Below are 17,941 nucleotides of genomic sequence, written 5' to 3'. Positions count from 1 at the left end.
CTCTCGTGAAGATGACCAAACTTCCTATCCTGGAATACGGCGACACAATATATAAAATGGCATCAGTGTGTTTCCCTCGTGTATTTCTGTAAGTTTGTATGTATTCACTCTTGCTGGGGCCTCTTGGCCAGGTCATCCTTGATAATGAGAACTGGTTCTTAATTGATTTAATCTGGTTAAATAAAGTAAGTAAGTAAGTAAGTAAAACTTTATTTATATAGCGCCTTTCACAGCACAAATGAACAAAGCGCTTCACAATACAAATAACACATAACTCTGAAAAGGAAAAAAAAGAGCGACATACAAAATACAATACAAATACGGGACACTACAGCCAGGGGAAAAAATAAAAAACAATGATGTGCCTGACCGTATCAATGTGACCTTGACTACAGAACCACAGTAACACGCCTCCTCTCTCCCCGTGCAGGTCAGTCTCTGAAAACCTGTGGCTCCGAGTGAACAACCCCGGCCTGGGAGGCACATGAGAGAGTCCACCTGACCTCCACTCCCCCTCAGTGTGTGTGTGTGTGTGTCAGAAGGCACCATGCTGTGGACGGTCCTCCTGGCCCTGCTGGTGCTGCTCCTGTTGCAAACCCAGCTGAGTATCTGCTTAAGAGAGCTCCGCTCTTCCTCCTCCTCCTCCTCTTCCTCTTCCTCCTCCTCCTCCAACGACACCCAGCAGCGACTCCCGGGCGCCATCATCATCGGCGTGAGGAAGGGCGGGACGCGGGCACTGCTGGAGATGCTCAACCTGCACCCGGACGTGGAGGTGGCCCGGGCAGAGGTAGCCATGGACAATGTGGACATACAGACATTATTGATGGTGCAGTAGAGTCGACTTCTTAAGGATTTCCGCCCATGTTGTTTATGCTGTCGGTAGTGCTATGAATTCAGGAACAACACATAAAATAACTTAATAAAAGATTAAATGATATCAATATAATAAAATAATTGAATCATTAGTATACAGTAGACAGGAAATAAACGTCAATACGTGAATATGGCAGATGACGGCCATGAGAAAGATGAAGGATAACTGCTGAAGGCTGAAACAGCATAGACAGAGCTCCTCCAGTCACCCCTTCCCTCCCTCTCTCATGCAGGTGCACTACTTCAACCTGGAGGAGCACTACCGCCGGGGGCTGGCCTGGTACCGTGCCCAGATGCCCTTCACCCTCTCTGGGCAGCTGACTGTGGAGAAGACCCCTGGCTACTTCGCCTCTCCCCAGGCCCCCGCCCGCGTCTGGGACATGAACCCGTCGGTGCGGCTCCTCCTCATCGTCCGGGACCCCGCGGAGCGGCTGGTGTCTGACTACACCCAGGTCCTCCACAACCGGCTGGCCCGCCACAAGCCCTACCAGCCTCTGGACAGGCTGCTGCTGGGGCCGGGGGGCCGCATCGACCCGACCTACAAGGCCCTGCAGCGGAGCCTGTACCACCTGCACCTGGCCCGCTGGCTGGAGGTCTTCCCCAGGGAGCAGCTACACGTGGTGGACGGAGAGGCGCTGGTCCGGGACCCCTTCCCCGAGCTGCGGAGGGCCGAGAGGTTCCTGGAGCTGCCGCCGCGCATCGCCCCCTCCAATTTCTACTTCAACACCACCAAGGGCTTCTACTGCCTGGTGGCGGACGGCGGCCACGACAAGTGTCTGGACGAGTCCAAGGGACGTCCGCACGCGCCGCTCAGCGCCCAGGCCCTCAGGAAGCTGTGTCACTACTTCAGAGAGCCCAATAGGATGTTCTTCAACATGGTGGGGCGTTCCTTCTCTTGGTGCTGAGCGGGCTGGGGAGCAGCAAGGGCTTCTGGGACACTGGAGGGATGTGTGATTGTCAGACTATGCAAAGCTGCTGACAGTTGGATGGTAGATGGCGGTTGGACGATGAATGGAGGTTGGACGGTAGATGGCAGTTGGATGGTAGATGGCATATCCCACAGCAGACCATTGTAGATGACAGTTGGACGGTAGATGACAGTTGGACAGTAGATGACAGTTGGACGGTAGATGACAGTTGTACAGTAGATGACAGTTGGACGGTAGATGACATATGTCCCACAGCAGACTATTGTAAATGACAGTTGGACGGTAGATGATGGTTGGACGGTAGATGACAGTTGGACGGTAGATGGCAGTTAGACGGTGAATGGAGGTTGGACGGTAGGGTTTATGGAGGGATCCCTCCATCATCACCTTTTCCTCGTTGAAGGAACAGAGACTAGAAAACCTCCAACCCTGGTGATTCTCAGGCGTGTGTGGTCAGTGCCGTCAGGCTAGGCAGAGCCCTGATGAGTTCCACTGTCAAGACTTAATTCTGTGACACACGACCACCCTCTACTGGACGTGACCATGTTGTGCCCATGCTGTGAAGCCAGTCTGATAATGCCAGCCGTGACTGGTATTGGTGCCCTCCTGGACATTGGTTCACAGGGCAAACTGGTGAACTGAGGCTACAGAAACAGTGCCATACATTTGTGGCATCATGACTCAACGAAATGAACAATCAGGAGGACAATCAATAATTCAGAGGAACTGTTACCTAGTTGTTCATTGGTTAGTAGTGTGTCAGAAGGTGACACAGACTGGGAAGACATGTAAACATAAATAGTAGGATAGAAGTAATAGTCAGATTTGACAGCCACTAATTGTTGCACTACTGTACATGACGTGAAAACAGAAAAGGTCATTCAAACTGCAGATCCACTGAAATATATGAAGCTTTTACAAACAGTCTGAATCTTTCTCAGACTATTTAGCATTGTACAGAATATGCCTGTGAGCAAAAATGTTCTCACTGGAGTAGTCATGTTTTATTTTTTGTTATTATGCTAGACATGATATCTCACTTTCAAATGTCCGATAGAAATCTATTTTTGGTCCCTTGTATTTAGCCACTTCAAGGAGTTACTGTAGGAGCTGTGATGTATTGTGTTTTTTTCTAAGGTCTCCTTCAATAAATATGTAGGCCTACATGTGCTCTAACCTGTAGAATGCAATCATTTTCTGTTCTCTCTCTCTTTCTCTTCCTCTCTCTCGCTCCCTAAGGCTATAAGCAAGTCTTCAATGATGGATAGGTCTGATACAATCTCAGAAGTGAAACATCATGAAATTAATAACAGAAACATCAAAGATGTTCTCAATCTGGACTAGGGCCTATTTTTCATCAATATATCAAGACTGTTCGGGGAAACCCGTTCACCCTATCACTATGTGAAATCATATATCCCACAGCAGACCATTGTCTTGTAGCAGAATCATTCCTGACTGAACAAATGCCCCCATTGAGATGTGCAAATATAATTTAGCTGTATTCACATGTTCACTAATCTACACTGAACCACTGTAGGGTGATCTTCAGGGACCACAGTTATTACTAATGTCTGAGGTCTAGACACGTCTGTCTTTCAACCACCCAGAGAGACACCAGAGAGACCGGAGGGAGAGAGACAAAGAGGTGTGAGAGAGAGAGAGAGAGATGTATGGTGAAGAGTGCGAAAATAAACAAATGATTCCTAGCCTTTGAAGATGCAAGCAAGGAAGCCATAGCTTTCATGTTTCATGTTCCCCATGGAGGCACCTGGAGACACACTGAAGCTGCTCAGAGCACGTCAGACTAGATGAAGTCATGATGGAGATCTTCACATCTAGGGGGTGTTAAAGTTACAAAGTTAAAAACAGAACTTCACAATGACAAGGTATGGTATTGACCCAAGGGAGAGAGTTTTTGAAGTAGACAACTGTGTCATGACTTAACTGACAATGTAAAGAGCCAATGACAGACAAGAGACAGAGATTTTAGAAGCTAATTTTCCACATTTGTCATTCATGTGTTAATTAAATCTGAAGGGGAGGGGTCGTTCTTTTATTCAGTATTCCAGAAACATGGACAAACAACCACTTAGGACAGAGCTCCATTGTCTAACCAGACCTATGCTTGTTCTAATTCACAACAAGGCAACATAAAGTATACCCCCATACACTATGTGCTTTGTTTCAGACGCTACCATCATCATTATTGCTAATGACAGTTTGTTTGCCAAGTGTTGGGTAACATCAAAGGATAAAGCTGCTTTGATACACGTCTGTAGAGACAGGTTCATGTTTGTGCACAAAGAGGATGTAGATTCAGACGGACAGACAGAGAGGTTCAACTCTGGGTCGTGTTAATGTATGCGAGCCTCATCTGACAAGAATTCAACAAGTCTAGATGAGTTCAGGTGCGTATGCATGCCAGTGCAATGTGTAGGTTCGAGCAGAGGCTCTAACAAAGCCTTATTATAGAATAAAATATTATATAATATGTGTATTATATATATATACTTTATATATGTATATTATATGTATACATATAGAATAGATAAGATAGATGTGGGTTTCAGTAGTGGAAAATGTACAGCAGCAGTGGTAAAAGTACAGCAGAATAGAGAATACATAATATACATAATTGATCAAGTTATAAATTATAAAATTATAAGATTCTAGCTGCTGCGCAGCACTGGATCGGGGCGTTTTGAAGAGGGAGAGGGAGACAAATACGTGAGGGTCTCTGCGCAGACCCTAATTATTTAAAACTTAAATTCAAAATTCTTTAAAATCATTGAAAATCCTAAATAGTACAATGCCTGAGTAGGCATTAGCATGTTTATTCTGCATCACCCTGGGCTTGAACTCACAACAATAGACACCAAGGGAAGGTCATGTTCTTGTTGAGCAAAGTGAGAAGCTGACAGTTTGGCCATTGCTTGATCTTCTAATAAAGCTTCAGTTCTACAAAAGAACGTTCTCAAATAAACTTAAATCACACGAGGCATGTGGCAGCCTTCATGTATGTATGTATATCCATCTATCATCTTCATGAGTGACAAACTGGCTGGGGTTTGAAATGTTTTTTGGCCTGTCTTCCTAATTGCAGAGTAACTGTGACTGTGCTCAGAGGCCAATCAATCAATCTGGCCAGATGCAGTCCTCGGAGGAGATTGGGCGGGGTTGCCAACAGCGACATCTCTGATTGATAGAGCTTGCGCTGCTGCACAATAGGATTGTGGGTAGTGTATTTTTTTCCATTTCAGATAAATATTTTGAGGGGGACGGGATGTGGACAGAATTCGAAATACTGTCAAATTGTATTTGCGATACTGTAAAATTCCTAAAAATTCACAAGATGTCAGTGAAATGTCTTTTTTTTCCTGAACATTGGACATCGTAGGAATCCTGGATAAACATTTTAGTAGGCCTACATACTGTGATGGGAATGAGTTATGGGACTCTGGAATGAGCATACACTGTAGATCTCACTGATTGACACTTGATTGGATTGAACACAGGTGGGACTGATTAGCAGACAAGACTGGTCAGATGAGATGCAAACAATATGAACAGTAACAGTACCTGCTACAGATTAGGAACTGTACTGGGATACTCCCCCTCTTTTCCTGTATGAACAGCAGTAGTTTGCGGGGACAAAATGAGGACAGACTTAAAAATACTGTCACAAATTCAGTTTTTGAGCTAAAATTCAGAAAAATATCACACTACATCTACCATGTCATGAACATTTTGTCACTTTTATTCATGAACACTAGAGATTTATTGAGCGAGTATTTGCAGCAGATGCATACAATACTGTTTACAGTAAAACATTTTGATATGCTGTGGGCTCAGTTTTTGATATTTCAAAAATCTGTGAAGATCGTTTGATGAGGACAGTCTGAGGATGTAGAGTAGCAATTGGGGTCTCAATTGACCAAAAAATCTGGAATGATAGAGTTTGATAGGTTTTACAATTTTTGAGAAAAACAGAGTGATGGGCTTCATAATTCCTGCCAGCTCGAAGCATATGGACATTTCTACTCACTTGGGCCTACGTTTTGGTGGTGGTTGCAAAGTGATCACATACAGCTGATTTGTTATGATTTTTTAAAGTTTTAAACTTCAGACTTTTGTAGCGGCACCATCCGACAATGTCAGTTGGCATAGGACCGGACCTATGTGCAAAGTTTGATGATTTTTCATGCACGGGAAATCAGACTTCCTAGGAAGAAGATTCAGATTCCTAATATTGGGAATTACGAGAGAGACCGGCAGGGACCGAGGGGAGGGGTTGTCCAGAATGGACTTAAATGTGTCCCTCATCCTCCTCTCATCCTCCTCTCATACTCCTCTCCACCACAGCCTCCAGGCTGTCCAGTTGTTGCCCAACAACAGAGATCCTTCCCCACTCAGCGCGTTTGTCTCCCATGACCTAGCGTTGCCTCCCCAGCAGGCCACGGCAAAGAACAGTGTGCTGGCTACCACAGACGACTGGTAGAACATCCGCAGCAGCCTGCTACACACATCAAAGGCCCTGAGCGTCCTAAGGAAGAAGAGTCTGCTCTGTCATTTCCTATGGCCTGTGTTGTCTGTCCAGTCTGTTGTTCAGGTGTCCTCCCAGGAACTTGTATGAGCCCACCTTCTCAATTTCCTCCCATTGGATGAATAGGGGTTGGGGATCTCTTGTTCCTTCTGAAATATACATATACAATATATATATTATATTAGATATATTAGTTTAAGTGGCCATTGTCACCACACAGTACTAACCTGGACTAAGACAGCAGCTATAGCCTTATTATTATGTAGGCCTAGTTATTACAGCACCAGCATTACTCTTTAAAATATACATATATGTAAATATACTTTACATAGCATATTGTACATAAGTATACATACCTGTAGACTATACCCTTGAATTTTAATAACTGTAGTCTACCGCCTATATTACGGTCACAGTCAGCCATGATTGGATGAAATACGTAGATTAAGGTCAATTTGATAGACTGCTAGACTACAGATTGTTAATTGCCAGATTGGGAATCTTACAGTATGTCTAGTCTAGTTGTGTACCTAGGAACTGGAATGAGGAATTGATTAGTGCCGATAAGATGTTGTAAAGACAAGCGATAACAAGAATTCCAATGTACCTGTACTGTAAATGTGGCAAATAAACGTTCTATTCTATTCTACCCAGATCTACATACAAATATCTATTTAACTCGACTGTAAAAATAATCTGTAGGCATATATATTCTTAACATCTGTAAATTCATCCGTGCATATTGTCAAGATCATCCCATTCTTGAATATATTTTTTGTTTTTTTAGATTTCTTTATTTTTAAGCACACTTGGGAGCTAGAACATTTCACCACACATTATACCAGTATGTTATGAATGTGACGAATAAAATGAACTCGATGTCTTGTCTGCATAGCCTTGAACTTACATGTAATGTTCAGACTCCTGGGTTAGACAGAGTTCAGTGCCAGCTCGTCTTTGACCTTCAGTGTTGATTGGATCCATGGGCATCGTGTATGATCGTGTATACACAGAGCACCCCCTGCTGGTAGGTAAAGGGCATAGCGCCTAAGACATCTGCCTTTGCAGCTCTTTATCCTGGGGGAAAACGGCACAAGCTTATGTATAACTATGCTAATAATACATCTAGAAATTTATTTTATTTTGTTTAATAGGCTACACATCAGCCTTACCAGGCATATTATTATATTATACATGTCCACTAATATGTTAACTAGATAAGTTAATTAGACTGCATGTCCAAGATATATAGCAGGTCGTTCAATGATTGTAGAGTCAGCAGTTCGAATGCCAGCTCCTCCTGTCGATGTGTCCTTGGGCAAGACGATGAACCCCAAATTGCAACCAATGAGCAGGCTAGCACCTTGCATGGCAGCTGCCACCATTGGTGTATGTGAATAGGTGGTCATTACAAAGTACTTCGGATAAAAACGCTATATAAATACAGTCCATTTACCATTATACCAGATTCTCAAATCCTCGCTGGTTTGAGACCAGGACAGGACTAATTACTTCCATCAACCATTCCCTACCACTGTACCCTTGAGCACAGCACTTTACCCCAACACTAGCTCATAATTGCAAGTTAATTTGGATAAAAAGCACCTGCTAAATGACAAATGTAAATGTAGCAGGTACTGTATTGCTCCACAGGGGTTAACTCCAGCAGATAACAGACTGCTCACAAGACATCAATTTGCCTATTAAGCACCATTTCACATCAATCAAAAGCCAGGGTGTGTCAGTGACATCACAGAGGGCAGGGCCTCTACGAGGGACATGAGCCAGTAACGCTCACCAAGACAGAATAAAGCACAGCATATACAGCTACCCTTCATCATGGGAGACATGTACCAAGCTGATATAAATGCATGACTTCTTAAAGCCAGACCTGTCATATGTAATCAATACAGCTTTATCTGTAAACAGTGACTGAAATTATGACTTAGCAAAATACCAATACTACACAATAAAAAAAAGTTTATTAGGCTGTCCTTTGTTGGGTTGTACTGACAACGTTGCACTCATGCATCCCATATCAATGAAAATGTGTGTACCAGTGAGGAAATCATGGAAATGATCACAAAAACACTTAGTTTTTATAAAAAAAATGGGTTTAGCAATTCCGTTTTTATCAGTATAAAACATTTCAGAATCCCCGGCCAATCAAACAAATCCACCATCACAATTTGACAAATTATGATTACCCCTGAAAAACAATCTAAAATATTTTTTTTCTTTTTTTTCCTCCTTTATGGGATTTTCCTTCTTTCTAGTTATGGGAAATATAACAACGCAAAACCTACCAAGCATTCTTCGTTAGCTAGAATAATAATAATAAAAAATAACGAATGTGAACTCCTGGTCCAAGCACCAGCCTCCACAGCTCTGGTCAACATGGCGTCTACGCAGTCTTCTGCTGGCCCTTCTTCCCAATCAGGGACTTGTGGATGTGAGGGATCACACCTGGAGATGATAGGACACAGTGGTTAGACCAGTGAGGAAGCTTATCCAGAAAGCCGCAGCTCGCCCCAAGCAGCTCACACCGTGCCTTCTCCGTTCTCTGCCCTGTAGCACCTTGCATGCAGTTTAAGACTAGTACCTACAGGGCAATGAAAGGAACAGCTCCCTCCTACCTCCAGGCCATGGTCAAGCCCTACACCCCCTCCCAACCACTAAGCTCTGCTACCTCGGGGTGATTGGTTGCCCCGTCACTCCGAGGCCCCTGCGGTCAATCGACACGGACACAGCTCTTTTCTGTCCTGACCCTGCAGTGGAACGAATTGCCCACCAACGTCAGGGCAGCAGAGTTGCCCATCTTTTGCCACAACCTGAAACCTCTTCAAGTAGAACTACCCTTCCTCTTAGCACTTCTTGTATTTGGCCGTTATTGTACTTTTACTTTAGCGCTGGTCATGCTCTTAAGATGCTTGTTTAGAAAGGAGATGCACTTATGATGATTTCTGCCAACTAGTACTTTGTTTGACTACATATGTTGAATGCACTTATTGTAAGTCGTTTTAGATAAGTCTGCTAAACTACTAATGTAATATAGATAGTGTTAATTTTGACAACACATTGAGTTTTACTCAGTCTTTTTGACTAAAATGCTATTTAGTTTTAGTCTTATTTTTGTCATCTGAATTGTTCTAGTTGACTAAATCTATAATAGTTAGTAGACAAATGGAATGGGTTTAGTTTAAATGTAATGCACTATTTAGAATTTCAAAAACTCATACATAGTCCTGGAGGAGACATCTATTAGTCTGATGGGACAAAGCTACTGAATTACACTTCTATGCGCTTTCCTGGCCTGTGTTCAAGTTTTCCAGCGTGAGCCACAACTTTTCATAGAAATCTCAGCATTCGGATTGGATCTTTTCCCAAATCTTCCCCCTCTAACATTTATCTAGTTTTTATTTGCTGACGAATTATAAAATGATCAATAGATTCCGTCATAGTTTGTCATTATAAATTAGTTTTCCTTTAGTTATCGTTTCATGACGATAACTAAATAAAGGTTGATGAATAATTTTCAACTGTTTTCGTTGACGAAATTAACACTGATAATGTGTGTGCGCTCACCTCCACCAGCGATGGTGGCCTTGATGAGGGAGTCCAACTCCTCATCACCTCGAATGGCGAGCTGCAAGTGACGGGGAGTGATGCGCTTCACCTTCAGATCTTTGGAGGCGTTGCCTGCCAACTCTAGCACCTGAAAACCAACACCTCTAGTTTAGACACAAATCTAAAATCTTGTCAAACCACTTCATTACGGGTATCATGATACCAGAATTTTCAACTTCAATTCTCATACCAGCTCAGTATCACGATTCTTGATACCATGGCAAAACCCACAAAATTATCTGAACACAAAATGCATTTTCTTGAGCGGCGGCATCCCCACAAACTCATCTGCTACGTCTACAATGTTTCCAAAAGCTTTCTGAACGTTGCACCTGTAAATGCACTCTGATGCTGCTGTCTTTGCTCTGCTTGTTGAAACAAGTTGTAAAATGATAGGGGGGAGGGGCAATCTCTCTAGCTAACTATGTTAAATAACTAGCTTACTATATTGTTATGTTAACAGTAGGGATGTCACAGTGTGGATTTTTTCCTACTGACTAATAAACTCATGACAACAACGGTGTTACCGGTAATACCACCCAAGAGCGTGCTTACTTTCATCTTTAACCTTTGCCGTACGTTGAACAGCACTGTTGTGTACCCCATTTGAATTGTGTTGTATGCCTCCACGGCTTGCCTGCAAATCCGCGATATCAGAGTAAGGCAAGATAAACATTTCACTCGGTCCTGTGCTTCTTTAGAATTTGTTCATTGCCATTTTCCATTGCCGTTTTTCAACATACCCATCAGGAATAAGCACCATGCCCCAAGCAAATTCCTAGTATGCTGAAAAACTACACGGCAATAAACACATTCTGAAGACGTACAGGACCGAGTGTAACGTTTATATTTGACCTTACTCTGATCGCGCATTTGCAGGCAAGCTGTGAAGGCATAAAACTCCAAATTGCCTCCGCAAACCAATTGGTGTTGTTAAGAACGGAACGCTGCTAGAATAGGTGACAGAATAGGCTGCTAGAATAAACTAGCCAGCTAGCTAATGGCAGCAGCCACTAGGTTAGGTTAGCTGAGCAGCCAACAGGTGGCTAGCTGAACGTTAGCCAAGCTAGCTAGCCACGAGAGGCTATTAGCCATAACCTCCCCCTCCCCTCACCCTACACTCTTCATGTGAATTAAAACTGAACTCTGATTCCTCTAGACCCCGCTCTGTGCTGCGTGCACATGTGGAGGGCCAGATCACAGACACTGGTTTGAGTTTGATGAGTTGGCGCTGATATGTGAAAATTAACTAAATAGATACGACAGTGGGGGCAGAAAACAATGGTGGGTGGTGTTTAAGTAATGGCTCGTTGAATACACGGTATATGCCCAAACACCGAGTAACACCGGCAACAGAGACAATCCCATTTAACAGTTGATTAAAAAAACATGTTCACAGAAAGCTAACTTTGTTCATCTAAAACTATGCTAACATAACCCAACTGGTTCCGTCGTTCATGGTATCGATTGGCTGGCTGTGATAGAGTTCATGTCGTCTACCACATTCACATTGCATCAATGCTTTCAGCACAGAATCAAAGGAAGAAAAAAACTAAAGATATAAAAAGAACCGTCATCACAATGGCATAAAAGTTTAAATATATTGTGCAACCCTACACATATTAAGATCTAGCTAAATAAACGGACAAAAACATGGTGCATAAATAATCAAGCATAAGAATATTTAAATTGTATATTCCACTGACGAGAGACAGAGCGGGCTGTTGTGTTACCTCAGCGGTGAGGTACTCAAGGATGGCGGCGCTGTAAACGGCCGCTGTGGCTCCTACGCGCCCATGGCTGGTGGTGCGGGTCTTCAGGTGCCTGTGAATACGCCCCACGGGGAACTAGAAGGGGGACGGACAGGGGGTTAGGGTTCAGGTGCCTGTGGATAGGCCCCACAGGGAACTAGCAGGGGGACGGATAAGGTTCTTTAGAGTGGATAAGGGTTTAGGCTTGTTATTGTTGATGCCAATGGACAAAATGTGGGGGATATGCTGCATCTGCAGTTAGAATCAGATGCAACCTATGCAATTACTCAGGTGAACACACTGCACAGATGAACCGAACACAGCACTGGTGTTCAATCTCACCTGAAGTCCGGCCCTCTGTGAACGTGATACAGCTTTCGCCTTGGCTTTGCCACTGTCTTTACCTGCCTTTCCTCCGGCCTAAAAGACAAGGAGTCAATTAGTAGAGAACCTGCACAGACACTTCATTGCTTTAGTAGAAACCATGTGAATTATCCTTGGTAGAAGACGGGATCAACTCCATATTCCAGACAAGATGACAGATGATTCATAATAGCCACTAAAGGAATGGGTATGCATCTAGGTGAACTATGCATCTGGATGAATTTAACAGAACCAGGATTAGTCTAAAATTAGCTCAACTACATTCAAAAGTGTCTGTTAACGGTTTTCCCGCCAATCTGGTTGATGCAGCAGCTGATGGCTGATATCAACACTGATGAGGGGGGCATAGATGAAGTCTACCGGTGGGAACAGATAGCTAGCTAACATTAGCAATAATGTAGCACTAGCCAACAGTAACGTTAGACACTAATGTTGAAAGCACTATATTCCAAACCCAGACCCTGTCTTGTCTCTAATGACGAGTAGTGCGAAGATATAATCTGAACAGCAAAGGAAGCAACCCTGGCATGCGGCGTCAACTCTGCTGAGCTAATGCTAACGTTAACCATTGGCATTGTACTCAGTTGACTGGCAATGGCTTGTTATTTGAAGACAGGTTGCTATCAAAAGTTCACGGTACCTCCGGAAACGTATGAACTGGCACATACTTTGATTTAGACAGCTCGTTTATTGAAACAGAACCGAATAATAGTAATAGTTCTGACATTAGTACAAGCTGAGCTAGCTAACGTTAGCTATCGGGCTAGCCCGCCTCTGAACGCTGCCAGGCTGGGCAGACTTAACCTAGCTAGCTAGGCTAGCAACATTTACCCGCTAAATTTGAGACAATTTCAAGCTATCTCGCACTCAACCCACGAACGGTATTCAATGCAAGTGAGCACCCCGCTGTAATTTAACACCGAGCATAGTTAATTTAGGAAGTTAACTGTTGGTAAAAGAGAGCAAAGGTTTATTTCAAATATCCCAACTGGAGCTCGCTGGTTTAGCCAATGGGATGTTGCCGAGGCTAATATAGCAGCTAGCACTAGCTTAGCTAGGTACATTTCGGCACCGCGGTTAGCAAACGCAAGCTGAACAATTAAACCACCAGTGCACTAAATCCACCTCTAACGTTTGAATTAAAACAGTGTAGCACACGCAACAATCTCATACCATTTCAGCGTCTTGATTGTGGAACTGAGGAGATCTCAAATAATTTCGGCTCCCAGCGGAGAGAAACAATAAACCCTTTGGCAAATCTTTTGCTTGCGACCCCTCGCGAGCGACTATTGGCCAATAAGAATTCCCGTTGTAAGTTCGAATCTTTATCCTGACCAATTGCTGCGCTTCTTGTAGGATATGCACCCATCCCCCACCCCTAAATCGGCATGCCCTTCTTTGCGCACGAAACCAACAAGTAGGCGGGACTTTCCATACTAGTGGAGGTAAAGTGTAATTCATAGGCGAATCATAACTTTACTTCAAGTTCAATTACTTACGAGTTTAACTAAATCGCAGACTGCTATTTATAAATGAAAATGGTTGCTTTAATTTAAAAAAGCATAGACAATTTATAAAGGGTGACAGATTGTTGACTAAGGTTCTATTCCCTTTGAAATATTGCAAAATCGATATTCTCTACCAATAAAATGTTAAAATGCAAACTCTGACAAAATGAAGTCCAATATCGTGATTATCAAAAGTATTTTGGCATAAAGTATGAACTACCAACCCAGTACAACAGCTACAGAGTGCTCTTTGTGTCGTCGAATCAGGAAGGCGCATAAGCTTGAATGGCAGGAACAATGCACCAATAGAAATACACGTTTCCCGTCTGATGTTGTGACTGGCAGGCGTACAGCCAATCAGAATGCATCACTCAGACGCTCCGGTAGCTCCACGAGTTGAGTAAGCAGCACGGGGGGGCAGAGATACGCAGGACGGACGACTGGCTGCTGGTGGTGAACATGGCGGATGGGGACAGTGGGAGTGAGCGCGGTGGCAGCAGCGGCGGTGGAGGGGGTGGAGGCGGTGGAGGCAGCGGGTTTCAGCAGTACCAGCGGGAGCAAGAGACCCAGGAGCTGGCCTCGAAGCGTCTGGACATCCAGAACAAACGCTTCTATCTGGATGTAAAGCAAAACGCGAAAGGCAGGTTCATCAAAATCGCCGAGGTCGGCGCCGGGGGCTCGAAAAGTCGACTGACCCTCTCCATGTCAGTCGCTGCTGAGTTTCGTGACTACCTGGGAGATTTCATAGAGCACTACGCCCAACTTGGGCCTAGCAGCCCAGAGCAAATTGCCCAGTCATCCGGCGGGGACGACAGTGGGCCTAGACGGGCCCTGAAGAGCGAGTTCCTGGTCAGAGAGAACAGAAAATACTACCTCGATCTCAAGGAGAACCAGCGGGGGAGGTTCCTCAGGATCCGACAGACCGTCAACCGTGGGCCTGGGTTCGGAGTCGGGGGAGGCGGTATCCCCGGCGGCATGCAGTCCGGACAGACCATCGCCCTCCCCGCGCAGGGTCTAATAGAGTTCCGTGACGCCTTGGCCAAGTTGATAGATGATTACGGCGGCGATGACGAGGAGCTGGCCGGCGGCGGCGGGGCCGGGGGGTACAGCGAGCTTCCGGAGGGCACCTCCATCATGGTGGACTCCAAGCGGTTCTTCTTTGACGTCGGATCTAACAAGTACGGAGTTTTCCTGCGGGTGAGCGAAGTTAAGCCCAGCTACAGAAACTCTATCACGATCCCTTTCAAAGCGTGGGGCAAGTTTGGAGGCGCCTTCAGTCGCTATGCCGAGGAGATGAAGGAGATACAGGATAGACACCGGGATAAAATGTACGAGAGGAGGGCGGGAGAGGAGTCGGAGGGGGATGATGTGGACGACGATTGATCAAGCCGGCTGCAAAACTGAGATGACACCGTGACGCAAAGCTTGGAGAGAGAGAGAGAGAGAGAGGAGCGACTACCATGTGCATGACGACCCTAAAACGATAAAAAAAAAAACGAAAAAACAATGGAGTAGCCTAAATAAAGCATATTTGAGAAATGCTGTCTATCAGTGGTGTAGTGGTGACTTAAGAAGTGGGTATACTTTAACAGCAAATATATTGAAAGTGTTCAGTTTTTACATCAGTGGGGGATAAGAACGTGGGCCTACTGTGTCTGTGGAGTAGGGTAGGGTATAGCCTACTCACTCAGTATACCTCTGTATACCCTCCACTACACTACTGCTGTCTAGAAAAGAGAATCATGTTATAAAAAGTTTAGATGGGTGTACTAGCTAAACAACACTGCATTATTTAGGTGTCAGGAAAAGCTGTATGAGATTTCCCATTGGTGAAAAACAAGTTTGATTGTCCATTTCACTCATCTAGCCTACCAGAACAAGATGCTCTGACTCTTTAACAGTAGTAATACCGGCTCTGTAATATAACGATTTGCAATTCGAAAGAATACACTTGGACCTGACTTATGTGCTATCTATGATTTTGAAAAGTGTGCAAATGTGTAGAAGTGTAGAAAGCAAAGAGGTGTGCAAATCAGCATCCACAACGCTGCTCTTTGGCACCTATGGCTGTGTAGATGGCCACTGTAACCTCTTTTCCTTTTGCAAAGCATCACAACCTTCTGCCAACCACAGAGCCGGGCACAGCAGGAGCCTCCGGCAGAAGATAACATCTAAAGAGACGCACAGCTCTCAATTAACCGAGGGACCCAGAACTCACAGATGGCGGCCTCCTGCAGCCTCACTGAGGCTCGTCCTACCACCTGGACAGGAGCGGCAGATGTCCAATGCTGTCAGGCCCAGAGGCCGCGTTTTGGGGCCTATACTGTCATCTATGGGTCAACCAGTGGGTCCTGGGTCTGCTTGTCGCCCTGAAGAAGCTGCGTGAGCACTGTGTCAGAGCACCATGGCGTTGGGACGGATCCCAACCAGGTCCTGGTTTATCACCCAGGGGAAGCTGCAAAAACAAGGACTGGCACTAGGCTTCATTTTGGGGACTTTATTATTCTTAAAAAGCTTCACGTTGTTACTGGGGCTTAATCAAGTCAAAAAGGGATTGGCCTTGGCAACAAGTTTAAGATGCGCCATTCAGATATTTCACCCTTGACCTCAGACCATTCAAGGCTGAAACTGTCTCCTGTCTGATTGTAAAATTTAGGTGCTTTGGAAAACAACCTTCCATAGCAAGGTGCTGTACTAAATATACTGGAAGATATATTATACCTACTAAAGATCGAGTATAGATAGAATTATTTTTCAAAAATAAATATATTGAAATATGTCAAGATATATCTATAGGAAATTTATGACATAATGCCGCCTAAAAAAAGAGGCTTATTTAAACACTAAACCTGGATGCAATTCTCTGGGGTGATATTTTCACCTGTTTTGTTCCTAACATTTATTTTATTCCATGAGATGAAATTTAAGAGTTTAGAAAATAAAACAGAACAAACACATTTTGATTGTACATTCTAGATCCAGTGTCATTCAAGTCTAGCAGTCTGCTCACACCCACTGCTCACTGCTTCATGTAGCAGAACATCATCAGTTCCGCCCCTCGATCGGTTTCACCCGCCTCCCACTTTGTTCTGCAGTTGGTTCTCTTTAAGTTGCCGTCAGACAACCAGATTTGTCTCTATGGTCATTTTAAAGTATTATAAAGTTTGCATGCCTGCTCCTTTTGGGGGACGTCTTGAGTTTATCTTTCTTTAGCGTAGTCTGAATGCTCTGTGTTGGTATTTTATCAATTTCACCCTGGGTTTAAGTTTACTTTATATTTTAGAAATTTAGAAAAAAGTTTACCAACATGCAAAGAGTCGTGGCATTCGTATACTTCAGGAAATGTCATGGTCATCATCCCCTCATCCCTGGTGTAGTCTACAGACATGTCACCCCCCCTTCCCTTATCCCTGGTATAGTCTACAGACCTGTACCCCCTTTTCCCTGGTATAGCCTACATACGTGTCACCCCCCTCATCCCTGGTGTAGTCTACAGACCTGTCACCCCCTCATCCTTGGTATAGTCTACAGACCTGTCTGGTTTTACATAATTTTTCAGCTTAGAGGATAATTTGCCATACAAGAAACATCTGGGAGCAATAGTTTTTTTCTACTGACATGAATATTCTATATAAACACAAACACACACATTGTAAGGACATCTTTATTCCTGTACTGTGTTACGTGAAATGGCAGCTGTCTCAGTCACGTGTTCTGCTGTAATATTCTACCAAGTTCCTTTCAATGACAAATAAAAGTTCCTTGCTGAGGACAAGTGTTCAGTTTCTTATTTTTAGATCTGCTGTGAGAGACAGTCTATTGTGTGAGGTCACTAGAGAGGATCTTTTGCAGTGGTGAGGTCACTAGGGGAGGATATAGTCTACAGGTGTGAGGTCACTAGGAGGGATGTATAGCCTGCAGGTGTGAGGTCACTAGGAGGGATGTATAGTCTACTGGAGGTGTGAGGTCACTAGGAGGGATGTATAGTCTACTGGTGGTGTGAGGTCACTAGGAGGGATGTATAGTCTACTGGAGGTGTGAGGTCACTAGGGAGGATGTATAGTCTACTGGAGGTGTGAGGTCACTAGGAGGGATGTATAGTCTACTGGTGGTGTGAGGTCACTAGGAGGGATGTATAGTCTAATGGAGGTGTGAGGTCACTAGGAGGGATGTATAGTCTGCTACATGTGTGTTGCTAGGGGAGGATCTATCCAAATGTGCAGCCCTTAGAGAAGGAATGGCATCAGGAATGTGGAAAGTTGTGGACCTTATTGTGGGGACTGAATCCTTAATTTAGCTGCAGACACTTATCCGAAGTGACTT

At 44.2% G+C, this 17,941-nt stretch overlaps 3 protein-coding genes across 3 annotated transcripts; 2 read left to right on the top strand and 1 right to left on the bottom strand.

The window, feature by feature from the left end:
* Nucleotides 1-547: 547 nt before the first annotated feature.
* On the top strand, nt 548-1,778 carry hs3st1l2 (heparan sulfate (glucosamine) 3-O-sulfotransferase 1-like 2; the record flags this gene model as incomplete). The annotated part of the gene is made up of 2 exons (XM_084439391.1): nt 548-787; nt 1,107-1,778. 2 exons carry the CDS (start codon nt 548-550, stop codon nt 1,776-1,778), a joined length of 912 nt encoding a protein of 303 aa, XP_084295517.1.
* Nucleotides 1,779-8,311: 6,533 nt separating this feature from the next.
* LOC311310279 (histone H2A.V) lies at nt 8,312-13,410 on the bottom strand. Its single transcript, XM_084439707.1, has 5 exons — nt 13,284-13,410; nt 12,069-12,146; nt 11,709-11,822; nt 9,934-10,063; nt 8,312-8,814 (listed from the first exon to the last, which is right to left on the bottom strand). Exons 1-5 carry the CDS (start codon nt 13,284-13,286, stop codon nt 8,753-8,755), a joined length of 387 nt encoding a protein of 128 aa, XP_084295833.1. The 5' UTR covers nt 13,287-13,410; the 3' UTR covers nt 8,312-8,752.
* Nucleotides 13,411-14,077: 667 nt separating this feature from the next.
* On the top strand, nt 14,078-17,348 carry LOC311310278 (transcriptional regulator protein Pur-beta-like; the record flags this gene model as incomplete). Its single annotated transcript, XM_084439706.1, has 1 exon — nt 14,078-17,348. The coding sequence occupies one exon, from the start codon at nt 14,078-14,080 to the stop codon at nt 14,999-15,001; it is 924 nt and encodes a 307-aa protein (XP_084295832.1). The 3' UTR covers nt 15,002-17,348.
* Between the last annotated feature and the right edge of the window lie 593 nt (nt 17,349-17,941).

This window comes from Borostomias antarcticus (assembly GCF_949987555.1).
Source record: "Borostomias antarcticus genome assembly, chromosome: 6".
In the NCBI taxonomy this organism is placed as follows: domain Eukaryota; kingdom Metazoa; phylum Chordata; class Actinopteri; order Stomiiformes; family Stomiidae; genus Borostomias; species Borostomias antarcticus.
This window is presented reverse-complemented; position numbering and strand designations above follow the sequence as displayed.